Here is a 27149-nt window from a genome sequence, read left to right on the forward strand (position 1 = left end):
TCCCTACAATGTTAAAGATTAGCACCACTGGGCTGGCATTAACATCAAACGCTGGGTTCATGTAAATAAGTACTATAAAAAGATTCAATATATTGTCCGTGTTCACCCACTGAGCCTTTGTCTCGTGTTATGGAACCAGAAGGAAATTGATCCACTTCCACCACAGTGGGTGGCTGAGAGGAAACGGGACAAAAGCTACGAACATGCTTTTTCTCCAACATTTTTTGCTTATTTTGTTTTTTGTTCCCCGGCTTCCAAAACCATCAACATTATGAAGGTCACATAATAACACATGTAAGTCCTACATGTACACAGACCTAAAAAGACAGGGTCATGTTATTAACACGCCGCCGTCTATCTAAACGTTTCCCTTTGTGCTTTGTGCTGAATCTTGCTTTTTGTCTTCACAGGTTTTCTGCTACATGTCACACATGTTCTGTCACGTCATGCAAAAACACTTGAACAGAGTAAATCTTCAGCATGTGATCACCTCATGAAGAAGAGCTGGGAGCGACATGCATCTGTTTTCTGTACGGAACTCTTGTTATTACGATCCTGAGTGAACAAAGAGTCAATATTACTGATAATACAAAAATAAAAACCCATGTCATGGACTGCTGAGAACTCAAAACGTGAGGTGATCTTCCTGCCATCTTTACACGTGCTGCAGAGTACTCCTGCCACACGCAAGTAATCTAACTACTTTTTTGTGTGTTCAATTTGTCATTTAACTACAAGTTTGCGAAGTTGTACAGTTTCTGAGATGTTTTCCAGGGTTGTGTAAAAGCCTATTATGTACGAAACTACTACATAATACAATGCTGCAAATTAATTTTTGTAAATTGGCAAAACTTCCTGAAATAAACGCAGGCAATATTTCATGTAACAACAAAATACAACTGTGAATGAATGAACGTAATATTCACGTTTTACAAAAGTGCATCATCCTCCTGGTGACATTTTATGTATAGCATTGTCTTTAAATACTCATATTTAAAAGGGTTAACTCCTGCTCTACTGTTTCCTGAAGCCTCACACTGCTCCGTCAGAAGAATTTGGCCCATGGTTCAAATTAGTGAATGACGACAGAGTATTTGGGAAACTGGAGAAAAAATAAACCTTTCGAGATCCTAATTTCGAGAATAAAGACAGAGTCGATCAGAAAGAGTTCCACGCTTGAATTCGTTACAACCCCCGACCCTTTGAATTTCAAGCAGATGTAACAACAATAACCTCAGAGTCAACCAAACATTTCCTTTGCCACAAAAGAGGCAACTTCCTCTATGTTCGTATGGTTCTTTCTTCAGAATACAGTTCCTTGCTCAATATTCTCAATGTCTTGATGCTAATGTGCCTTAAGATGAAGTATTACTGTGTTTGTGAAATCTAAACAACAGTATCATTCCCTCTCTAAAATGACACGCAGTGTAAGTTTACCTGTTTATTCTTGTAATCTCAGATATATTTCTCCCCTTTACGTGACCCTAATACTCTTGCAGCGATGAGAGGGTAAAAGTTTGATTCAAACTTTGACAGATTTTTTTGCTTTCTCATTTGTTTCTGTCTGAAACTGTTACTTGCGACCTCAGCGTGCCAGACAAACATGTGAACTAGGCTTTACAGTACAGTCCTTCACACAGTGTTTCAAAAATGATGGCTCCATTATTCCATCATCTCAATACAGGATCCAATGCCCAAATACAGGAACACAGTCAAGTGAGATGTATTTAACATGATCTTACACATGCTTTACAAAGTTGTTATTAATACTTAACAAAAATTTAATTCTTTTTTTTTAAATCCACGGTTCACTTTTAACATCTGTACACATGTAGAACATAAAAATCAAGAGAATGAAAAGAGCAAAGAAAATAAGAATCACTGAAAAAATCAAACCCTCCTCACATTGCTACAGCCTTTCTGGCACAAAGATGCCAAAGACAAATATTAATTCTGGACAAAATGTAGAGATCATACTAACATGGTTCTGCTTTAATGCACTTGTCCCCATTCGCCACAAACATCATGTTTATAAAAAGTGCTACCGACAGCTGGTGGGGGAGGAAGGACCGCGTTACAGATCGAGGAGGGGCTCGTTGTCTTTCCGTACTTGTGTAGCCGTTCTTTTCTGCATGGAGTCTGTGTGTTTTTAGTCACGTGGTGTTCAGGAAGCGGGGGTGGATGAAGGGCTTCCCTAGGAGACGCTGGAGCAGCGGATGCTTGGGGAGCCCATTTGTGTGAGCACCTTGTCAAGCCACTGCAGGGGGCCGTTCAGGTGGAGCTCGATCCAGCAGGGGGTGCTGGTCACTGTCTGTCGCCTGGGAGAGACACCGGGAGAGCAGAGGCAGATGTTAGAGAGACAGAGAAAGTTGTTTAGAGGACAGAGGACGGGTGAGTTAACTTAAAAAAAGACGTTTCAGCAAAGTGAAACAAACGCACAGACACGAGAGGCCGGCTTCAGGCAACAAAAGAAAAGAAAGTGCACGATAAACAGGATGAATGCTGATCAGTTAGTTACACTTCAAAATGAGCCGAGAGTGAAGTGAACTGAAAAACCATCCGACCCTCTCTTGTGTATTTGTGTCATCATTTCTTTTGACTGGGGATCTAATCCATGTTTCATGTCTACAATAATTTAGTTGTATATAGAACCATGTAAAAATCTGAGCTGCAGGATTTCCCTCTGGTTTATATCGTGTGATTCATCATGAATTGTTTGTCTGAATGAATTTGATGAATCAGTTTTTTTTATGAATCAAAGAGGTAAAAGGAACAGTATGAAAAACAAGCGTCAGGCAGCAGGGAGAAAAGGCAGAGAGAGAGAGGTGGTGGGGGTGGAGGGAGAGAAGAAGGAGGGCTTGGCTGGTCCAGTAACCTGAATCCTGTTTTTAAGTGTATCCACATGTCAGCGTTGGGTCTGGACAGGGCTGCTGTGCAGGCGCTCGCAGCACAAAGGTTTCTCCCCTGTGGAAACCTTGTGAGCGGAGCCAACTTTCATCCAATCATCTGCTCTCCTTTATTCCGTCTCCTCCTTTCTTACTATCAGTGAGTCAGACCGTGTGGAAATTAGGGTGGGGATGGATGAGGGAAAGTCTGACATCTCTTTTTTGACACAGCCCATGTGTGTTTGTTTAAAAATAGTCTGGCGTGCCAGCTGGGGCCTGTTTCTACTGATGAGGGCTCGGGCAACGTCACACACCGGATTCACCAGAGTGTGAGCAGATGCCTCAGAGCGGGGGCGGCTGGATTGCGGGATGTGATTCACTCTGTCTGTTTGTTTCTATTGTCTGTGTTTACATACGGGCTTGATATTTGCACAGTGTTGCTGACAACTTGGTTTGGAGTTTTATCTTCTGTTAAGCAGTTCGGCTCTGAAGCGGTCGAGGTTTACGTTTAGGAAAACGAGTGGTTGTCATTAACCCAAAGCTACAGCTTACCTGTACTCGGCTCCCCAGCCCTTAACAAAGCTCATGCGGATGGTGCACATCCTGGTGAGTTGGTACACGGCCTCGAAGCCCTGGTTGACTGACTGGGCCAGAAGGGCAGCAAACTCCTGGTTGTTGAAGATCTTCAGGTTGCATCCTGGAGGAAAAAAACAACACTTCACTTTAAACGTTCTTTTGACCTTCCCAAATAATTTAGGAGCGTTAACTAGTTCTCTATCATCCATTTAATTTAGATTTGGCAAACTAACACAGTCCTCTAATGTCTCAGCTGTCTCCATTTGTACATCTCTGTGTCCCTAACTTTACACTGTCCATCTCTGTCAGCTCGACACACACCTGGAGGGATCTTGCAGACCGTGGCGGGGTGCCAGCCGTAGCGTTGGTTACAGTTGGGGCTCTGGACAAAGATGGCGCTGTCGCTGAGACACTCTGCAAACACTTCTCCTCCGATGTAATACAGCCGCACCCCCCGGCCTTGAAGAAAACAGAAAAAACAAACCCCTCAGCTAAACATGGGTAAAGAAACACTGTGTGGTGATGAATAAGGATTATTTGAGTGGAGCTGTACCGATGTGTCTGCGTGTTAACTCCACGGATGCGTTGCGGTTGACGTTGGACAACAGGCCCAGGCAGAAGCGCTCCGAGTTGGAAGGGTCCGTGAAGCCGTCCACTGTCAGCGACGGCTGGGAGGCGTGGAAGGTCTCTCCTACTCGCTGGTTCAGCTCGTAGTATGAAATGGAGCACCAGAAGGCCGGCTCACAGTATGTCACTGGCTGAAGGTCTGGCACAGAGACACAGAGAAAGAAGCTTTCATCAAAACCAAATGTAGAGGGACAGAGTAGAAACAGAGGGATGGCTGAAATGTGCAGATCAATTAGAAAATTAAGTGGTTGAAATAATACAGGCAGAAAGAAAAGTATTGGTAACGGGAGCAAAATAAGAAGTGGGTGCAAATCAGACAAATTATGGCCATAAAACCAAGGAGCTTGGAGACAAAATGGAAGTGAAGGGCAAAAAGGAGGAGGCAAAATGGGTGAACTGTGGGGAGAAAAGGGGCTGAGGTAGAGGGGGAAAGAAGCGCCACCAAAGAAAACATTAGGCCCGGGCTTGCATCACAAAATGTCAAACCCATACGCCGTTTCCCAGAAGCTTCGACCCGATAAAATGTGGAAACTCAGCCCTCAATGAAGGGACAATGGAGCCAAGATGGTCAAATTACAGGCTTATCCTTGATAGTTTTCAGTAACTTCCACCGGTTCTGGTAATTTGCTCTTTTTTTCCCCCCTCAACGTGGCCACTCTCTAACAGCTTTAACATTTCGTCCTTGGCCTTTGAAGTTCGGAGGGAAGCTGGACAGCACTGCCAAATGAAACTGGTGTGATTTTGTTATTTCACTAGTAGCCTTCCAGCCAAGCCCCCTGGCGTTTTTTTTTTTCCATCGTGATAGAAGAAAAAAAAAAAGTGTAGGATATTGTCATTGATGTTAGTGTTGGCTGGATGGTGCCTTGGCCTGTTCAGCTGCTCACATGGTGCGAGGAAGACAAAGGCTTCTTTCATCACCTGGATTCCTCTCTCAAAAATGGAGTTAAATCAAACAGAATTCCCACCGGGCAGATACACCATTGAATCATTTGTCTGTATGTGGACGCAGGCAGACAGAAAAGTACACAAACACAGACTGACGCACACAGACACACACACACCCCTTACCTAAGCTGTTGTGTGTGGGTGAAACAGGGTTAGGTGACAGGTTCGGGGAGCTTGTGTCCATGCTGTGGGTCATCTGGTGATCGCTGGTCTCGCCATCCTCACTGAGGTAGCCTGGTGGTGGCGTTTCTGAGACGCACAATCACACAGACAAGTCATTACATTTGTGTTGCATAAAGACATTGACATTTACATGTATCAATCGTTTTTAACAATGCACAGCCACAGTGTTGTTGTCAGGAGTCCCTCAGAATCTCAGTTTAACATATTTGACGTAGGAACAGATGTTTGTCAGTTCTCAACTTGTGCACTAAAGTCCAGGTCAACTAATAGGAACCTGGAAGTGGATAATCCAAAATCAAATTATCGAACAATCTGAACAACGACAAAGAGAAATTGTTTCCTCTGAAGAGAAGCGCTCTCTCTCACTACCTAATATCCACCGTTATAATAGCGAATTTGGTAAAAAGCACCTGACTTTTAAAGGAAAAGGCACATGAGACTCTGATTGGTTTAACGCCTGTAACACTTGGCACAGCAAACACTTTTTCTGCCAACTAGCTAAAGTGGATTTGGGTTGGCCCTAAATGCACTTGCACCATGCGCTTTAGACCATGTGCTTCTCAAATAGAGCCCTGAGTGTGAATGGTGTTAGGAGGCTTTCTGGTACCTGGTATGTAGTTGCTCTGGGGCTCAATTCCAGCAGGGAAGTTGGTGTTTTCGGGGATTGAATGGCTGTAGTCATCCAGCGGCGGGAACTCACTGGGGATTTCTGTGTGTCTGGGCACCAGCACAGGTGGTAGTACTGTCCAATAGACATAGAAACAGACAGACAGACACACACAGAGCATACCAATAGTGATTGGTAACATGTCTGGATAACAAAATAATATTATAAAACGAGACAATAAAAGAACCATGATAGCTTCTGCAGAGGAGACAAACGAGCCGCGAGCTGTCATACCTGGTGTCTCTACTCTCTGGTAGTGGTACGGGTTGACGCACACTTCATCCTTCTTTGTGTGGAAGGCGTACTCGCACAACTCCACCGCCCGCAGCTCATGGTGGGACTGCAGGTCGGGCCAGCGCCACAGACGGCAGTAGATGACGTGGGGCAGACCTTTTCTGTGGGAAACCTGCAGACGGCCATCCAGAGACCTGCCGACAGGAGGAGAGGGAGAAGCAGAGACGGCTGTTAATAATGTGCAACTTTTTGTTTTGAGATATTGCTCGTTTGTCCTCAAACATTTTCTGACGACATTATGAAATGATTATGACAATATAACCTGTTGAAATTTTGTTAATGTCTGATCTGTGTTCCTTTTCTCCTTTGTCATTAAAATATTTAAAAAACTTTATTTTTTCCATTTTATTTGCCTCATTTTAAGGATGTTAGCTGTTATTGATGTGATGATTGTCTCAGGCCTTTGAGAGTTGATTCCCCTTTTACGTGTTGTTTCATATTGGGAAACCTGATGAATTAGTTTTAATTCATTCTTCATATTGGAATCAACCAAACATAACTCTGTCCTCAAAACACACATCAAACACTGAGTCTGGGCTCTTGCACTTCACTTCCTGCTCCTGACGAGGGATCCAGCTGTGGGTGCACTGGTTATGAGCTAATGTCTAATAATAAACAATGAGATTACAGCGTGTGTGAGGTGAACTTCATTGTGTTGTGTAACATCTGCACTCATCTGGTACACAATGCTATTGGCAGGGTGATGATTTAGGCCGGCAGATATTAATGAGCAGGAGTTTGATGCTCAGATTGACATAATGGGGTTGTAGCCTCTAATCTCTGAGCACAATGACCCATGAAAGAAAAAACTAACCTCATCATCATCTTACGTAAGAGGCTGGGGCCACATATGTCCCTTCTATCTCTCTCTCTCACCCACTCACTCTCACACAAATACAGAGTAAGGGTCACAGGCTTAAGCTAAAGCCCTTCGCAAGGACAAATATCAGCCCCCGAATAAAAACAAGGCTGTGTCCTGTCCAACCACTCAAAGCTCAGTAGTGGCACATCTGGGTCAACCATTATGGTGTTTTAATGTTTTATGGCAAAAGCTTTCATTCAACGCCACTTTGCTTTAATAGAAGCTGGGGAGTGTGTATGTTAGTGTGCGCTTTATGTGGAGACGAGCATACAGGGGCACACGGCTGAAGAAGCAAGCTGCTGAAGCTCAGAATCCCAAAAAAAACATCCCTAAAGAGTGCAACTGAGTTAGTTGATAAAGTTGAACTGAACCTGGACCCTAAGGTCGAGTCAGTATAACCCAGGAGAACTGCCCTGCACTTAATAATCTATAAACTGAATAAACTATACAGTTTTATACAGCTAAAAATCACAGTTTGTGATGTAGTAGCAGCACTGCCCACAACCATGAAACAAGTTTGTCAATCAATAACACATAAAAGAGCCGGTTATCTTCATAAATGTCACAATAAAAACACAAATGGCATCTCCCTCATTGTGACACCTGTGTTGTTAAGTGACAGGGTGCACTGAAATGTCTCTGTTAAAGATTGTTCTGAATTATAGGTAGGGGGCAAAGCCTGTATAGAAAGATGGACGACACAGTCTCCTCTTCCTCCCACTGTCGATAAACACACTGGACCAATCGTGAGTTAGTCTCAGATGTCAATCAGGGTGTTTCATCCCACTTTTATGATCTCAAAGGACAAATTAAAACAAGCCAAAATAAACACTTGAACAAACATCAGCATGATAAGAACTATCTTAAATGATGGACACTATATTTGAGAAAAATGTATCTTGACTTTATAGTTTGGCCCATGTCCCGTCCATTAACCTAAGCCCCTTTTCCACTGGTCAAAAAACCCACTAACAGCCGCTAACCTCTGGCTTTTGTCTACATCATCCACTTCGATGAGTAAAACCTGGATCCTCACACAGACAAACACACTGGAACTCAACTCAAGTCCAACAACATTGTCAAAACCCTTGCAATGCAGCTTGAGGTGCTGATAGGCTTTACATTCGAATACATGTCTTCTGGTAAGTGAGGAGCTACTTGTGAGAACTGTTCCTCTTTTCTATTGCACTTTTCCTGTGTTTGACGTGAATCAAGTCATGATTTATTTCCCTTTACCACGTTGCATCATTTTGCAATATTTCACTGGTGCAGGAGCAATTCTGGCCTTTTCATACCATAGTAACTTTAAGTTTCAAGGACTGGGCAAAATAAAACAAACATAAAAAAAATACATATAAAAGCTTTAAAAGACCTAAATCACCATCAAATACGCAGCTGTAACAGCAAATCATAGGGAAATATCCAAACGTCACGAGGGAAACACATGAAAAATGCATTTGCAAAGAGGAACAGTGATCACATGTAGACGACACTGGCCAAAGGAAACAAGATATTTACTTAATTACAGATTGAAATGAGCAAACTGGAATAAAACTTCACTGACTTCATCCACAAAAAATGGGCAATAAAAGGTTCAAAGAAGTAGAATTTGATTCAGTGTGTTTATGGTTGCACTTACTACTTTAAAGCAGAAAAAGTCAGAACAACTTTTTCTTTTTTTTGCTGTAGATGTGTTAACTGGTCAGACTGGGCTGATCTGATGTCAGTGGTATGTGTGTTTGGTCCCTGCTGCTGCTGAGTGGGTGTTTGGTGGGGCCAGACTCTGTGTGGGCTGAGACAGACGTGCACAAACTGCGGTGGCATTACTGGCTGGTTGGTGTCCTACTTAATGTCCTTGTCTTTGTGAAGCCCCTTCCAGTCAGTGTTTTTAAAGGGTTACAGTTATAGTTTGGAATGAATCACACTAATAAAGCCATGAGAAGCTGAACTGCACATGTGGAATACAACACAACAGTGGACCTACAGTAAGCCTAGCTATGCCCCACACTTTTAGTTATTTGTTGTGTCAAGGTAGTAGTGTCTAAAATCCTGTTTATTTGTGTGCTTGCAGTGTAATGTCTCAGGAGGAAATTAAGGTGAACACACACACACACAACAGTTTACACACAAAACTTGTGGCTGTATATCGTCATGCACTCTAATGTATTCAGTGAAACACAGGCCAAGTCAACAGACGCACAACTGAAATCTCCAACCTTCCCTCTGAGCCCCAGCTGTCACATTTCAACATGTTTGATTTCAACACATTACAGGCAGTGCTAATCTGCCAACTAGTATATTGAGTACACAAATATCTCCATCATATTGATATGACAATATTAAACTGCTCGTTTCATATAAAAACAAAAATAATAAATTATACTATAATAATATGACACACTGAAAGAAGCTGCGTTGCATAATGAGCATTTTTGCTTTGGATACTCTGCTTTGAATCCAGGAGATATGACTCTTTAACTTAAAGTGACACTACATAACTTTTACTGAGCAACAGCGCCCTGGTGGATATGACCCATGATCCCCAGCTTCCCGAACCAGGAGAGCTGCTGCTGTAACAAAAACACATTCTTCATATTTTAAAAGTTTACTGGGTGAATATTGGAGATAAACGCTGGTTTTTAAGTCTTTTAAACTGATCCATAGTTCAGCATTGCTCTTTAACTTGCTGGGCCTGATTATGGCAATTTAATCTATGACAATCAGTTACCTCCACACACACAGGAGGTCGTACCCACTTACTTAAGTTACATAGAGAAAGAAGAAGTGTTTTTCCAAGTCAGCAAACCATTAAACTAATTTTGAAGCTGCTATTTAAAGGTAAAAAAAAAAAAGATGAATAGTGTCAAAGAACCCAAATATATAAAGTAAAGAAAACCCCACAGCAACAGTTACAACTTGCACATGAAACACATGGACAGGTCTAGGCACAAACACACAATCTGAGTGTGACTCACTTTATTGAAGAGATTTATGACGGCATGCTTGAATGAGACTTTGATGAGAAACAGTTTACTGACAGTGAAAACCACTCCTGTGCCACCACCAAGCCTCAGCCTGTTGTTTAGAGGAAGAGCCAGTAGCACTGTCTAAACAGCCAAGCTCACATTCTGCAAAACACTTTAACGTGACACGGAGCTCAGAGTCCTTCAGCTATGTAGCAGAGGGGGGGAAACTATGACCCCAAATTCCCTGCTGGGCTCCTCTGTATGTGCGTGTGTGTGTGTGTCTCTGAGTGGGCTCTAGACTGAAGATTTGATGGACATGGGTGGGATCCAACAGCTTCCAAAAATCCATTAACTCAGGCCAGCACTTTTCAAACTTCAGCCTCTCCCTACAGCACCAGAAACTGGTCAACACACTGGGATTTTATTTACACACAGTCACAACACACTGAGAAATTAGATGGGGACCAATGATCATTTAGTTTTTTGTTCATATAAGACTATATCCAGCGATGTTATGGCGTGACAGCTGCAAATAAGAACTATTTTAATAACAGAGCAATCCATTAGTTAACCCATCTAGTTGTTTTGTCTATGAAATGTCAGAAAACTGCTAACTACTACCACAAGGTAGTATAAGGTCATACTCGGAATATCAATATTAATATCAAGACAAGTGGAGTATTCTGACCTTAGCTGAATTATGTCGACATCTTAGTCACATTATCATGTCCTACTGGAGTATTCATAGCATTTTGCAACATCGACATATGGCAGTTACCAAATGCTTACAGGCACATGCCCTCAGTGCCAACAAGGGTTGTGGAGGAGGAGCTGTAGCTATTGCAAAATTAGACTGAAAACACCCAAAGTGGTTTACAGTGGAATCGTACATTAAACTGTTTCAGGTTGAGGTTTTAAAACTGACGGAATAACTTTGGACGTAACGGTGTAGCGGAGGTAATGAATTGAGTCAGTAACACAAATATGAATGGATTATTCTACTAGCAACTCATGAAAACATCACAATCAAAGTAATGTCTTATTGTGAAAAAGGGTCAATAGCTGGAGTATTGATGTCTGAATCAGTGGAACCAGATCTTTAAAGACCTTGCGCTGCTGCCTGCCTATAGTGCAAAGTCAGTGTAATGTCCAATCGAGCCAACTGTGGAAACAGATAAGGGGTTGAAACCAGCTGACACGAAGCAGAATATAAATACAATGATGTCATGGATATGTTAAATTTCACATTTTGACTTCAAAAGCACAGATTGAAATAATGAATCCACTTCCTAGGACAGGGAAACTGAACAGGGCCATTGTTAAGGTTATGAGTAACACTGGGACTTTGCACCTTAACCAAATGGTTGAGATGAATAACCTTTTTGTTATTGTACAGGGACTTAATGATTAATCAAATATCGAAATAGGTACTTTTTAGTTTTTTGACCAATCAAGATAAACTGCCCCCTCTAGAATATCCAAACTTCCCTTTTCCTGTCCGTTACAGATTTTACTGGCATGTGTAAAGACAATAATTAAGACTTGCGTGAGACTGTTTATCTTCAGCTCATCTCAATTCCCTTTCTGATTTAGTACGAGAGACAAAGTGCTGACATTACTCTGTCAACAAACGGTCGGAGTGAAATTGATCTGCAAGAATGAAAGGGACAAATTGGTATAGATTTTCTTTTGCCACAGGGGAAATTGTGTCGACATCATTGTGTGCTGTGACCTGAAGCTGAGGCTGAACCTGACCTTTGAGCCCAAACCAGCTTGTCTGCTTGTGTGAAAGGCAGCGAGTGCAATCTGTGCATTCGCACGCACACATACACAGGTATGTGCGATAGTGAGATAAAATAACCATCCCTCAAAGGGATTCACACATTTCTTTATCAACTGTATTAGGATATGGAGGAGTAAGTGCAGAAGTGAGTGATTGTGAAGAGGAGTAGTTTTTAGATATGTGTGTGGCTGACTCAGAAAACAGACTGAGACGGAGCAGATTGAGCTTTACTGAGCTGGGGAGAGGGGGGGCAAAACAAACAGCGAGGCATGCCCAGTTACGCTCAGAGACACAAACTATACACACTGTGTGTGTTCAGGCTGGCTATGGTCTAAGAACACACACACACACACACACACACACACACACACACACACACACAAACACCCTGGCGGACTGAGACCTTTTGACATGGACCTTTTACATCTCTCTGCCAAGCTTTGGACTCTAATGAAAGTCTAAGCTCACTAAAAATGACAGAAAACACTGTCAGACTAAATGCCCTTTGAGAGTCTATTTTTTTTGTCCTCCAGGTGTTGGTCATCAGGCTGTAATATATGAACATCATTTTAGAAGCTCTCCCTCATGTAATTAAAAATGATAATAAGTAAGTGCCTGCAAATACTACTACGCAGGGCCTTCTGTCCAGAGAGCACAAAGCAGGGAGGACAAAGTGGGTGGTGGATAAAGAAAGGAGGGTGCTGCTGGACAATAGGGTCGGCAGACTGTCTTAGCAGCTCAGGGCAGCTCAGAGTGTCTGTGACTGGGCCCCCTCTCCCTTAAAGCCCCCTCTTTCCTCTCCTCCGTCTGTCCCACTATCCCTACGTCCCTATGCTGCCGGAGGGGTGAGGCTGGTGGGGGTGGGAGTGGAGAGATGAAATGGCCTTTGTGCCTTTTTATAAAGTCTGTGGCCAGTCTGTCGAGCCATGAACACCAGGGCTGCAGTCCAGTGACATTCAGCAGGGTGCGGGTGTCTTCCAATAACTACATTTCAAGAGACAAATCATTTACTAAATCTGCTTTCAGATATGCACTGAAATCCGGAGATCCTCTGGACATCTCCTGGGGGATCGCAAATGTTCGATTGAGAGCCTCCCGAGTTTCTGCTGACTTTCTCCGCCCGGCCCCCTAGTATAAAGTCCACAGAAACCCCGGAGGAGCTCATGAGTGAATACAGCAGGAGATCATCTGCAGGATTCACCGCGAGCAAGTGAAGGAGTTGATGAAGCCAACATGTGACCAAAAAAACAACAACAAAAAATACCCCCGGATGAAAAAGCGTTGACATACACAGAAGACAACAAAACGAAGATGTCAAGAGAGTTTGTTTCTATTACACAATTACAGAATGTAGACAGCTACAGTTTGAATCCTCTCTGCTGCTAAGTTCTACTCAAGCTTTCGTTCTCTTTCTCTCCCACTGGAGTTTGTTGGAGAGACGCTTCTAAATGTTGATGACAGAAATATTTAGGGAGTTGATGTGTGTGCAATTTGGTGAAGTTTGATTGAATTTAGGAGACTGTTGAGGCCTTGGACGGAGGCATGTGCTCTGCTGAGTGCTATTCTAGTTATTCATCTGAATTTACCTTGTGTTCAGACCCAAAAATATCAATAACAAAAGTAAGGGGCTGCATCGGTGGGGGGAGGGGATGTTATTTCAGATACCGGTGATACAATTAAATAATCCAGGAAGGTCAGTCTGCAGCAACAGATCCACGAGTTTTATCAGATGCCAAAACACTGCACAGTGGTTTATAATAGTATGAGACAGGATTTAAGAACCCCGGAAAGTTATTATGACAACAATCATTTTATTTACTAGAACCAGATGGGAATGTAGGTTTTTTGGCTAATCCAAAAAGGGCAGACTCTCAAACAGAGCAATTGTTTGTCGCTTCTTTTCTTTATCCTTTGTGATGTTTTGGACAAAAACAAGGCTTTTTATAGATCAAACAATTGAGAATCAAGAAAAAAAATCTAAAGACTAATCAATAATGAAAATAAGCATTTGTTGCAGTCCAAGAAATAAGTCCTTGTTCTTTGACAATGAGGGACAGATAGTAAAAGTTTGGACTTTGACGGTTTTTATTTTCATTTGGGCAAAACGATAAGCGACCAACTTTATCGAAGAAACAAATGCTCTAAGTGTACAAAATTGTTTAATGCATTCTGACAGTGGTCACACAGAGGAACATATTCCACATACACACCACCCTCCCACTCTCTCTGGAAAAGCCATCAGACTTTCTTACGAAGAAAAGAGTTGGGGGGGTGGGGCTTTGCGGAGATGAGGGAAGTAAACCAAGAATAGAGTGTGAGAGAAAAGCGAGTCCCACAGGTGATATCATAAGGCTGGAGTGTTCTGGGACCAGTGAAGGAGGGACTAATGTGGAATAAGACACCAGGAGACAGACGACTGGCCGAGGCTAGACGGCAAAAAACAGTCTGGACAATAGAGGACTGGCAACCATTAGTTTTACTGCTAATAGTCAATGAGCTGAGCAGCCCGTCTCTTTTTTTTCAAAATCAAAATGATGAATGACTGAAAATATTCCAGATGCAAGTCATCAATAAATCATTCCCAACAGCTCAGTAATTTTTCCTGCAGTAAGAGACTGCAGGAGTTTAGGCAGAACTACAAACCCTGTGATAGTCCATTCTCCTCCTGGATGTGATGATAGGATAGAAGATTTTGTGTTGAGCACGATTTGATTAACTGAGCTAAAATCAACTGAGCTTCATTAAGCACTTAGATTTGATGATTAGGATACACAGATAAGGATTAGTACAAATGTCAGCACGCTACTTTATGTGGTTTTTCATTAATAGATATCAATCGTGCTGCAGCTGCAAAAGCCAGTGAGGATTGATTAAAAAAACAACTACGTTCTCAACCTGAATACATTGCTGATGTTCTGCACTTTTCCTCTTGTTGCACAGGTCACAAAATCTGCAGAGGTCGCAGGTGGAAGCTGAGCGCTCTTCCTTCTCAACTATCACAAGCTCTAACTTTAACATATTGGGACAGTAGATGAAGATTTGAACAAAGGACTTGCCAGGTATGTCACCATCTTTTCTTCTTTGCCAATGCTTGTAATGTCAGAGAAAGAGGCGAAGAGACAAAACTGAGGATGTGAACTAAAGATTCAAAAGGAAGCTTGATAAATCTGTTTATTTGACCTCAGTGGAACCAGATGCCGAATGGAACCAGTCATCAGAACTCATCCCTTGTTTCCTGTGTTGCTATTTTGGGGCGTCCTTGACATTTAAGTGTACTGTACGTGGAGATTCTCACTTGACTTCAGTTTCAGTTTCTTCTACTCTGATCAAAGCGGTGACATCATCTAGAGAGCAAATTTAAGCATCAATGTTTGAGACAACTTAATAACATAATATTCAATACATTTTTTCGAACCAGGATTTATATATTTAGGCCCTCATTGTTTCATCTGCTGAGGCCTTTTAGGTAGTCCTGGACTTTTTGAAGTGATCAACGCTACTTATCTTTAACAACTTTTACTCAATCTCAGCAATTTCTTTGCCCAATTTCTGTATTGTAAGACTTTCACTTGTGCTCGTGGCTTAAAAGTAATCTCCCTCTTTCCCTTTAAACCCCTGCTCCTTCATGTTGAGTTTTCCCACATGTATCCAGCTGTAGTCCAGCACCCGTAGCAGCAGCAGTCGCACTAGTGGCCAGTGGAGCACAAAGGCAGGTTTGTTGTCTGGTGAACATGTCTGTGTGCGCGTGCGTGTGTTTCTGTGTCGTGCACACGCACTCCCCCGCAGATAGGGAGACGGCCGGGGCCAAGTCGAGGCAGCGCTGTCTCTCTAACCCCCTCCACCCCTGGTGCAAGCCGCAAACCAAACAGCAGCCCACGCCCTCCTCAAGGCCCCGGCAGGCAGAAAGAGCATTCCTCTGAGCTGACTAACCACACATGCACGCATGCACATACATACACACACATACACACGAAGGATAGCATGAAATCATATGATAGTTTCAGTGGCCCCAATGCGATAATCACATCTTTTACTGGTATATTATGTTGCTGTGACTTACAACCAGAACATTTTAATTTAAAGTTTATCACATTGAACCACATGACATTTTCATTGATGATTTCAATTCAATGAATCCTTCATAAACTTCATCATTTTGTAAAGTTTAAAAAAACTCATCAAAGTACATCAAAGTACGAGGCATGTAAAGGGCAAAAAATACCCAAAACTTGCACAATAAATTATAATTAATTTCTTTAAATTATAAAGAATTTCCAGTTGGGTTAGGGTATGGCTCCAAGAGTATTGCCCTTATTGACATGTCTTCTGAATTTCACACGTCACACAAGGTTTTGTCGGTTTGTGAGCATGTTAACACCCATAAGAATGAGTTGAAAGATAGAAAATATGAGGCACAATGAGGTCCTGGCCCTAAATATCACGGTGTTACTGTGACCCAGCAGCAGCAGGAGCCAGTTGAAGCCACCAAGGTCCAACTCATTCAGTTTTTTTAGGTCACAACTCTTTGGTTACAACAAGGTAAACAACACAACACACACACACACACACTCAGTTTATATATCTGTCTGGACTCAAGGCAGTGTCTTGTTTCTATAAAGCAAATGGAACAATGATGGAAATCCTGAACCCAACTAAAGAGAGAACCTCCTTATTGTAACTAGAACAGACAACCACACACAGACAGACAACACACATAAACTCTCTGTGACCTGTCTTGTATTTCGTCTCTGGCGGACAATGCTGTCTCAGATGACTCATGTGTGATACCTGGTGTGAAAGCTGCCTAAGTGAGTGACGGGGTGTCACTGTGTAAAAAGACCTGTAACCACACTAAAGCATAATTAAGATGAAGGTTATATTATGATTATTTGATCATTTTACAGACTTTATAAGTTCATAAGGTTTTGAAGTGCATCTAATTGATATTATTAAAGATATTCACTTATTAAGAGAGGCAGTGTTAGGTGGTTTCTAAATAATAAAGAGCTGTACTTTCAATCTATTTGTCCATCGATAGAGAATTCAGTAAATCACGTTTTGTTATTTCTTCTAGCAACATTTTTAAATGGTCTATCTTTGAGTTATGGACTATTGTTCAGACAACACAAGACTTTTATCCACATTTTTCACCGAACTTTTATCGACCAAACAATCTTGAGATTAGATTCAACAAATGAATAGATCATGAAACAGTTGTAGCCCTAAAATAATCAAAACAGATGTTAAAGGAATGTTTTCTACAAGTTATCTGGGGTCAAAAGAAGGAACTGCACGTCTTGTGCATCACAACAATAAATTATTTTCCATGGGAGTGTTTACCATCGACTTTAAATGTCAGGCTTTTGTTCAAGTGGAAATTCACTTGAAACTGAGCCAACATCTGGATTTAACATGGGCAGTTGTTTTAAGTTATATCTCCATCTTTGCCCTAGGACTATACTCATGCTGAACATTAATGCCCACGCTAATTCAGTAGCAAATGTGTGTGCACTGATAAACAAGAGGGTGGATAGACCTCTACTGATAAATGACCGAATGTGTAGGAGAGCTGTACAGGGAAGGTATACAGGGTTTCTGTAGGTTTCAACAAAGTTAACCAAAGGGCCTTTTAAGATTATAATGAATGAAATACTTATGTCAAGAATGACAGATCTAAGCGTCCCATATCTTCAGTGTCAATATGTCGTATTGTCTATACAATGTAGACAATATATTGACACAGCAACAGCATTGTGAGTGTACATGTCTGTGTGCGTCTGTCATCCAGACTCATGCAGTCACACTTCTTTTGATGTTGAACTGTCGTGTAGCTGGAAAACAAACCAGTTCTATTAGCGTCTTTATTTTCATGAAAAAAACACACTAGCCACGGTCTTCCTTTGATAAGCCAGAGAATCCACCACGCTGCCTCTTGCCAAATATTCTGTCTCCTTTGCTTCCTTCATCTAAACCCTTGGCTTTCTGGTTTGCCTTGCTCTTTTACAGTCTGATCCCCTCAAACTTCAATCACTTTTTTCATCACTGTTGCTTTCACTCTTATTTCATTCGGTCTCCCTCACGGAAACACATTCTTCTGCTGTGATGACAGGTCTCCCCTCCAGCACCATACACAACACTGGGAATCCCCAGCTAATTTCCAGCTCTGTATTCTTCCTTGATCTCTGCCGCTGTTTCTCTCATTCTACCTCTGTCCCTCTTTCAGAGCTCTTAACACAACAGCATGAACCAAAGTAATCCAAAACTACTTTTTTTATTTTACTGTGTCATTGAGCAGAAGAGGCCAATGTTTGCAAGCGTTATGTCAAGTTCCTACATTACATTTTTTAGCCCAATATTCCACTCACCAAAAAATGTGGAAACTCAAACAAAACAAAGACCCAGATGGGAATCAAATCGGCATTCGATTGGCAGTCGCCTTTTCAAAGATGCAATTCGAGAGGCTCACAGACACGTTGCCTCCTCTGAATAGATTTCGAAGTATTTCGACAAATTGGCAACAACTACAGTGGATTATAGTGCAGGACTGGGGGAAGGCATTATAAAGAGGAGGAAACTCAGAAGAGGAATAGTTTGAGGTTCCTACTGGTGAAAGATTTTGTCGTATGAACTCGAAGCAACTGCTAGACCCCTGATCACAAGACAGCAAGTTGTGACGTGTGAACTGCACAGCAATCGTTGGTGTTGCATCTTCTGAACTTGGCATTAACCCAAGCATGCACACAATAATTCCGCCGAAATGTAGGCCTAAAATGTGTTGATTTTGATTTAAATCCAAGCAATTTGATCGATGACTTAGTAAATAAGGCTTTGACAAACATGTTTGCCAAGATTCTGATTCTCTACAGTGCGACAGAAAATTAACTGCCAGTACCAAAACCCTATTGAGGTTTGTTTTCCAGCCTTGAGGTTAAGGTTTTGAGCTTTTGATGCAACTCTTATCAAACCAGGTCTGACAGAGCTCATGCTTTGGTGTGAAAAAGTTAGCACAAATTTCAATAATCAGAGGATTACCACAAAGTAAATCTATTGGTTTTGACTTTAAGCTCTGTCAGTCATATTTTGTGCCGTTTTCGATCACCATCAACTCTACATAACTCTGAAGCTGTGGTCTTGACTTGATTTTCATGGCTGACTAAATCAATCGAAGACCATGAAAAACACAAAGAAATCCTCTTAGGTCATTATATAAGTCCCCCATGAATGTTATAAGATGTTAAGAACTGTCATGCATGAAAACACCTATGTGAAAACGGCTGTGATGGTATCTCTGTCTTCCTCTGAATTCTTCCTCCCTATCTCCCTTTTGCCTATTTGTCACAGATATGGAGCTTTTCATCCTTATGAATATAATTATATGTCTTGTTTCATCTCTTTTTTTCCCCCTGAGCTTGGGATGCTTTCTCTCCCTGCCTCCTGCCCGGACATGCAGCAGTGTGAATCAGACAGCCGTCTTGCTGCCAGGAGGGATGTGTGTAGACAAGACAAAACCACTACTCAGCACTGGTCCAAACCCATAGTAAGTAAGGATAGGTTGAAGTGAGGAATCCACTCCCCCAGGCTCTGTGAAAAGACACAACACACACATACACGCAAACACACACCTTGGATAATTCCTCTTAATAAATCACAAGTGTTCCCACACTAAACTGGATTCCTACATAAATTTACTGCTCTTCAACTTCTACAGAAACATGTCACATGAATGAGTTTATACTTCTGTTTGGCTTCCATTTATGTAGTCCTCTAAAAAGTCTGTAGTCCTTACAAACAGGAACACAGAATCCCTGCAATAAAAGACTAGACATTGCTAGAAGTTACTGAGAGACTGAATTTATCAGGCAGGTTATCACATTAATATTGTCATCAAAGTAGTGAAGCTGTTGTCTCATCTGCCACTTACTTTAATGTGACGTCCACGATCAAGTAATAGAATTTACTAAACACCACAGCAACTCCCACCTGGTCATTAGTGAGTAGTTTGCACACTACAAGTCCTGCGACTGCTGATTAGCCGATTACAGTAAATTAATCGAAGACGACTGTGACAATCAATTATTTAAGTAATTTATTGTGCAAAACTGCAATGCTTCCATGTGAATGTCAACATGGAAGATGAAGATGTCCTGCATCTGTGTAAATGGAAATATTTCAAGGTTGGACTGTTAGTTGAACATGACATAAAATGTAAAGGCTTCACTTTGGGCTCTGGAAAGTCCTGGATTAGCAGAAATTCCCACTATTTTCCGACATTTCTAAAATTAATGCATGTTTGAAAGGGTTTTCAGTCATTTGCCTGCCAAAATTACAGTACGCATAATGCTTGGTGAGGGTCTTTATGTCATAAAAATGTTATTTTTGCATGTTTGCAATAACACAAAGCTACAGTGTCAGCGTTTACTTTAATAAGAACTAACATTTAGTAGCCTTGCCCACATAAATCCAAGTAATAGCAGCGTAGTGCTGAGATGCACTTGAGTAATTACCAGTGCAGTCAAATCAAGAAAAATACCTAATATTGTATGTTGAGCAAGTGACGAATTTAGAAACTTGTAATATGCCAAAGTTGCACCATGTACCATAGGTTTATATATTGCATTAGGAAGTTGGTTAAATGCTTGATTCAATAGTAAACACCTTGTTGTTATCATCCTCCAAGTTTTTCTGCTGACACCCTCATCAGCTGGTTGGCATGTGAAATGTTAGGGCCTTAAAAATCCCCATTTCCTGAGCTGACACTGCTATGGTTTAGCTGTGAGCAGGTTTAGGCACAAACATGACTTTGTTCAGTAAAGGTCATGGTTCAATGGTTAATATTGAGCTATCATTGTGGTTCAAGGTTAAAAGAACCACTTCCTCATGGTTGGGGAACCTTCATCATGTTGGTTTCAGTGAGGAAACAGTTGAGGCTATTGGTGAAAGAAAGTAACATTGACTGTCAGTCGTAGGGATGTCAGTCATGTCACAATACCAAACATTTTGTAGTCGATATTGACAGCATGAAATTTCCACGATACTCAATTCGATACCATGGCAAAAAAACAAAACATTTACTTCAACACACATTGTGAGATTTCAGTGGTCAGGTATAACTCAATGACTGTAAGCAAACAGCAGAGGCTGCACACGCAATGTACACACACACACACACACACACACCTATATACTCGAGTTGGCAACCCATGGGTATAACAGAAACAGGCTGGGCTTCTGTTTAAAGTGCAGAGTCTTCTTAAGCAACACAAATAAAGACATTTGTTAGTCATCCTGTCACATTCAAGCCATGCAGGCTACTACACTTCACACACACCCAAGCATACACAATGGTAAATGGTAAACTTTTATGGTTTGACGCACTTTACACACCAATGTTGGTGACTAACCCACGTTTACAGTCAAAGGAGTGAGAGGATTTTAAAAAGAGGAACATGGAGAAAGAGAGACCGACGGAAGGTAGGTCAATACCACAATGCCACAACTGCTCGTTGTTGAGTGACTAAGGCTTGAAGTTGAACCTCAGCATTCACTCTTTTTACTGCTCTTTAGAAAAGTAAAAACAGCTCATTGTCGGAGCCACAGTGGCCTCGAGGCAAGTAAAGCAGTAGCCCTGCTAGTGATAGGCAAGACCTGATTTATAGGGTAAACATTGTTTGTTTTCAGCTTAAAATGGGAATATAAATCTGAGTGACTGTGACTCATGTGTTTTCCCGGCTTGCGGGCTTTATCTTCAGTGTAATCACATTGGAACATACACATTGCACAAGCTGCACCAGCGCCCACATCATCCATCCACTCACACAACCCACACCCAAATATAAATGTCTCGACCAAATTCACCATGTTGTGATAACATGGCTTCTAACCCAAGATTGACGTGTTGTTTTAAATGTTAATGTTTCAAATCAAGCCCAACAAACCCCTTTTAAAATCAGCTGGCTAACCCAAAACCCACGTCACTTTTCCCTCTAGATGTAATAAAGACGTCAAAGTCACTGGGAGGAGTGGCTTTGGTCTCGAAACTATAAACTTCATTAACTCTGTTTGACAAAACTAGAAAACATTGGCCTTGAGATTTCAAAATGAGCTTCTGGTATTTGGCTGTCTAAGATATGATATCTGAATCAGCTGCGATGACTAAACCACCTGTTTCCTCCCATAAATTGACACCACGAGATACATGATCTGCTTTTCCACCACTGGATGCAGCTACTGACTCAAGCAGCGCACAGTGTCTGCTTCCTACAGCACTCCGCATCACAGCAGACCGTCATCCACAGGGGTGGCAATGAGCCTCATCAGGGAGTTCATGTGTCAGAGAGATAGGAGCTGACCTCCCCATGGACAGGCCTGAACACGCAGGCAGCTGCTGTCAGCGAGCCAGAACACAGGGGAATTAATAGAAACAGCAGCTCTCCAGGGACACTGTTAGCCCGCACTGACAGCCAGCTCTGATCTGGGGTCATCTTAATACACTCTGCCTCTTCCCCTCTGCATTAGTGGTGGGAAATATGAAACCCGGATCATGACAAACATTATTTAACTTTCCGGGTAGGCTTAGCTCTGAATACAGGCCCAGGTCTGTGCAAGCTGTGATATGCACAGTTGTGGCAATCAAGAATGTGGGAGTGCCCTGCGTGGGGTTCAGTTTTCATCTGACACACTGTGTGCTATTAAATCCACATTACCCACACATGCAAGTGAGATTTTGTGGGCACACGCAAACATTTCAGGCCTATATTTGTTACTACAACAAGTGAAAAATAGAAGAGACTTAAAAATAGCTGTGAACATGCACTCTGTAGCCAGCCTGTAAGTTATACTTTTGATGACCTGAAAGAAACCCGACTTCATAACTGTTCAGTTTTAGTTCACTGTCATTTTAGAGGCTGTAAATTGTGGGGTTGTTGAATTCTTTTGCAATACAGTAAGAGGTCCACTACCCTAATTTAAGGCTGCAGCAAATGCTTGTTTTTTATTGTTGATTAAGATCATTGATTACTTTGGCTGTTTTTCCCTAATATGTTTTGGGGTTTAATTTGACCAAAAAGACAACTAAATATTCATTTAAATATCACATAGGACACAAAAGTATTAAAACTTCAAATTTGAAAAGGTGGAATCAGCGAGTGTTTGTCAGTTTATCTCGAAAAATGAATCACAAGTTTAATTAAAAAGTCAAACTAATTTATGTCTAACTTATTCAGCTGTGCCTTCAAGGGGTGGATGAAATGTACCAAGTTGTACTTTAAAAAGTACTCAATATATTGAGTTATGTTGTTAAAGCATGGCGGGTGTGGAGATAAGCAAAAACTTAAAATTCTACTACTATTCTATATAGTAATATATCATAATATTATGATATGCACATATTTTAGAAACTGAGATAAATAAAACTCCCAACGTCTGACAGACACAACCCGTCTCAAGCTCATACCTGTCACAGCCTGTTAGGGAAAGAAAGTGCCTGCAAACTGATTCCCAAAACTAAGAAGCATTTAATCGCAGGGCTTCTGTAGAGTCCATCAAGTAAAACGTAGGACTTTCAATTCTAAAAGACTTCTGATGATGTGGACTAAATCCATTGTTTGCTAAAATCAGCACTTGCTCACCGAGAGCTGAGGAGCTGATGAGCTACTGGAGCTGTGACCCTTTTTGCTGCAGGTCTGTTTCTGACTGAAACTAAATAAATGGATTGAACAGCCTCCTGCAGCACAACTCACTGTCAAAGCGATTCTTCCTATTAACTATTAGCAATTACATCTCTCTATGATAACACATTTTATACCTCATATTTCAGTCCACCATAACCCACCCAAAAATGAAAATTCACTCATTATCTACTCACTACTATGCTGATCGAGGGGTGAAGTGTTTGAGTACACAAAAAACTTTTGGAGTCTCAGGAGTAAACAGTGTTGCAGCCAAATCCAACTCCAAATGCCTCCATACTGCTCCAAGTGTCTGTAAGCCCTGACATTCAAATTCGACTCGAAATGGCATCATTTACACCGTGTTAACCTTAATATCCGCGGCTTCACAAGATATCAGTTGACATTTAGGCTAAAAAAAACACGGTTTAAATGATGAATTTGTATGTCGGGGCTTACGACAGTTGTACAACTTGGATTTGGTTTGGTTTGAAGAACTGATCACCAATTACTTCAATTGCATTGGATCTGGCTACAATACCTTTTACCCCTGAAACTCCAAAAAGTGTTTTGTGGACTCAAAACACTTCACCTCCTTTGGCATAGCGGTTAATAGATAATGAGTGAATTTCCATTTTTGGGGTGAACTATCCCTTTAATATCTTCTTTAAAACTGTGCAGTGCCTGCAGGAAACCTCGTGGAGGCACCGACAGGAGATAACCGAGCCCAGAGCCACAGACTCGCCTACGCACCCACAGCCGAGGTAGAGAGTGTCCCAGATTAAGGCCAAGTTATATAACTCGCTCTCCCATTCGTGCGTTTGCATCGCATGTGCGCTGCTGCTGCTGCTCAACAACAACAACAACACAATAAAAAAACGACTTCAGGTTCGATCCCGGGACGTGGATTGTGTTTCCCCAGACACACTTGACCATGGATGTGACAGCTCGTGAGGGCTAGCTTCTCCCAGGACCCAGCGTTAGCTCGTTCAGCGTCACCTCCGCCACCATGTTACCGGGTAGGGAGGATGCCACAGTTCGCAAACAGCACGGGACGCGTGTATTTCTCCGTAACAAGTGTGTTATTGATGAGTAAATGGAGGCGGACGGGTCCAGCCCGCAGCTCCGGGCGGCTTCCTCCCGCTCAGAGTGCACTTACCTCGGTATGGTGATGCACTTGGTGTTGATGTTCTGGGTGGTGATGGCTTTCTCCAGCTCGTCCAGCTGCCCCGTCTTCTTCAGCTTCTTCACCAGACTTTTCACGGCTTTCTCGCACCACTTCTCCTCCTGGCCGTTCTGCTCCCCTTTCTTCCAGCCCAGCAGCCGCTTGACAATCGGGGGCGTGAAGGGCAGAATAGACATGGTTGAGTTCGGCTTGCGTCCCGCCGCCGGTGTCGAGGGGAAAAAGTCCGGTCGGTTTGCGGGAAACACTGTGGGGAGTGGGGAGGGGGGGTACTGCTCCTCTTCCCACGGTCCACGCAGCGGAGGTTGAAGCGGTATTCAGCCGGTTAACAGTTGTTTAATGAACACCGAGAGGGCGCATCCCGGAGTTTTCACCCCCAGCTCGAGCGCTCTCCGACGGTCTGAGTCGAGTAAACCAGCCGCGGACTGTGCGCGCCCCGGTCGTCTGCTGCGCGGTGTACTTCTGTGCCACTCCGCGAGGAAACCTAGTCCCCGTGTGCACGTCTTCGGTTCGGTGCTTTTTTCCGCATCCACCCAAGTCGAGTCCCGGCCGCGACACGTCTTTACCTCGCACGCGGTTCAAATAAGGAAGTGGAAGCACTTTTTTGCGTTTTGCGACTTGTGCACGGACCGCCCCCCTGATCGGCAAAGTTTTTGGTGATGTTCATCCGCGGTGCTGAGTCCTCCGACTGAAGTCTGCATCAAATGCTAATGCAGGAGCTGCAGCCGAGTGTGTGCAGACTGCACAGCAGAGCCGTGCCAGGCCGGTCTGAGCAGCAGCCCCGAGCAGCAGCTGGCCCGGTGTGCTGCGCTGATGTTGCACAATCCCCGCTGCTGCAGATGAAAGTGCATGCGGCCTCCATACGCTGTCACAATCACACTTCCACCGGTCGTTTGATGTTTGTTTTGCAACTGTGAGCGAAACAGCATGCGAGTGGACTCGGGAGGTTCAATGACACCAAGTCCCACTTTCTCTTTTGCTTTTGTTTCTTTATCAATTCATGAACAGACACGGCTGAACCACCATGGGGGCAAAGGGGGCCACTAAACCAGGGCCCCCCGACCCCCAGGATCCTTTAGATCCCCAAGGTTTACGTCATACAAAATGGCTGTATGTAATAAACACCCCTTTCATCACCTGATTTTTCATTGCTCGTCTACAATATATAGATTCAAAATCTAGTTTGAAGACCTTGATTCTTCAAGTTTATATTCTGCTCAATTGTGAACCAACATCATGTACAATGCGGCAATATATGAGATACGACTATTGATATGCTTGGTGAAAAACTACATTTCCACAAGCTTTTTTTTTTTATTCTTTGTCTTGAAACTGCTCAAATGAAATCACCCACCTGTTTCAGTTTATCTGCACAACATAATTATAGAGAGGGCCGTGATTTTCTTACTTCCTCATTTCCCTCCGCGGGGTAGTAAAGTTTAGGTTTTCTTCTTAACAAGGAGAATACACATTTTTTTCAGTTCCAAATTCTTTATTTTTTTTAATCCACACAATCTTATTATCTGACTTACAAGTCATTTAACTGCTATTGCATAAGGATACATTCCTGTGTGTGTGTTCCACAGGGAATTATGGGGTCTGATATTCAGCATCTCCAAAACAAAACTTTCCAGTAATTGCAGCTGGGTTGTTTTTCTCCACATGGGTAAATTGCTTAGGAGCTGCTATAAGATGAGAGGCGATAGAAGTCATGCACATACGCAGAATCTGAGAAACTGACTTGCCTCAGCTTGTAAGAGGTGCGAACATCCAACGCCCTCTCAACAAGATGGCAGGTTGGTTTGCAGCTCAGCTCAGCCCCTGAAACCACAACTATAGTCTTACGCACACACCCACATGCAGACATACAGCCCCTCCCTCACAGACTCACTAGTCCACACACACACACACACACACAGTCAAGGAGTCAAAGTGCCAGATGTACAATAGAGTGTATAGCACAGCTGAGCTCACCACAGAGATGGTGATCGTCGGACAGTTCCCGGGTGTGAAGCTGCCTTTGTTCTTCATGCTTCAAAAGAAAAGACTTTATTGCGTCCAAGAGCAGTTTCCAAACTTGGTTGCCTTATTTGCACATGCTTGAAAGAGTTGTAAAAGTTGTGAATGTTCTTCTGCACAAGGGGACTGGTGCACTTTTTGTGGTGTCGATTTACAAAATCCAGCTTTTTATGTGGTGTCATACATTAAAGGTTTCATCTAACAGGCCAGACAAGGCAAAGCAGATAACCCTGCATATAGGGCCCCAAAAAGGTTGTAAATGACATTGGAAAATCTGCATTAAAGGAATGATCGTAGTGTCAAGTTAAAGTAATTTTCAATTTTGTTTTTAAGTCCAAAACCTTTAATCAGTGCCTCCATTGACAGTTCACAGTTATACAAGAATAGTAGCACTGACCTGCGGTTACTAGTTTGGTATGTGTGCACAGGCCCACTGACATGTGTCCAGCCGCCCCCCCCCTTTCAGTGCACAGTGTGTAGTTTGTGCTAAAAA

At 42.4% G+C, this 27149-nt stretch overlaps 1 protein-coding gene across 1 annotated transcript; it reads right to left on the reverse strand.

Annotated features, from left to right (window-relative positions):
- Positions 1-1493: 1493 nt before the first annotated feature.
- Positions 1494-25292, reverse strand: smad3a (SMAD family member 3a). The gene is made up of 8 exons (XM_034576766.1): positions 24614-25292; positions 6118-6311; positions 5824-5958; positions 5157-5282; positions 4015-4227; positions 3783-3920; positions 3438-3582; positions 1494-2318 (listed from the first exon to the last, which is right to left on the reverse strand). The coding sequence occupies exons 1-8, from the start codon at positions 24814-24816 to the stop codon at positions 2195-2197; spliced, it is 1278 nt and encodes a 425-aa protein (XP_034432657.1). The 5' UTR covers positions 24817-25292; the 3' UTR covers positions 1494-2194.
- Between the last annotated feature and the right edge of the window lie 1857 nt (positions 25293-27149).

This window comes from Hippoglossus hippoglossus, chromosome 3 (assembly GCF_009819705.1).
Source record: "Hippoglossus hippoglossus isolate fHipHip1 chromosome 3, fHipHip1.pri, whole genome shotgun sequence".
Classification (NCBI taxonomy): domain Eukaryota; kingdom Metazoa; phylum Chordata; class Actinopteri; order Pleuronectiformes; family Pleuronectidae; genus Hippoglossus; species Hippoglossus hippoglossus.

What these genes read in the sequence shown, in the direction of transcription:
- smad3a (XM_034576766.1), bottom strand. Translation starts at nt 24,816, where the DNA reads ATGTCTATTCTGCCCTTCACGCCCCCGATTGTCAAGCGGCTGCTGGGC. An exon ending in AAGTGCATCACCATACCGAG is followed by an intron (nt 6,312 to 24,613) that starts GTAAGTGCACTC and finishes TCCTGTCGGCAG; the next exon opens with GTCTCTGGATGGCCGTCTGC. An exon ending in GGTCTGCAAGATCCCTCCAG is followed by an intron (nt 3,583 to 3,782) that starts GTGTGTGTCGAG and finishes TTTTTCCTCCAG; the next exon opens with GATGCAACCTGAAGATCTTC.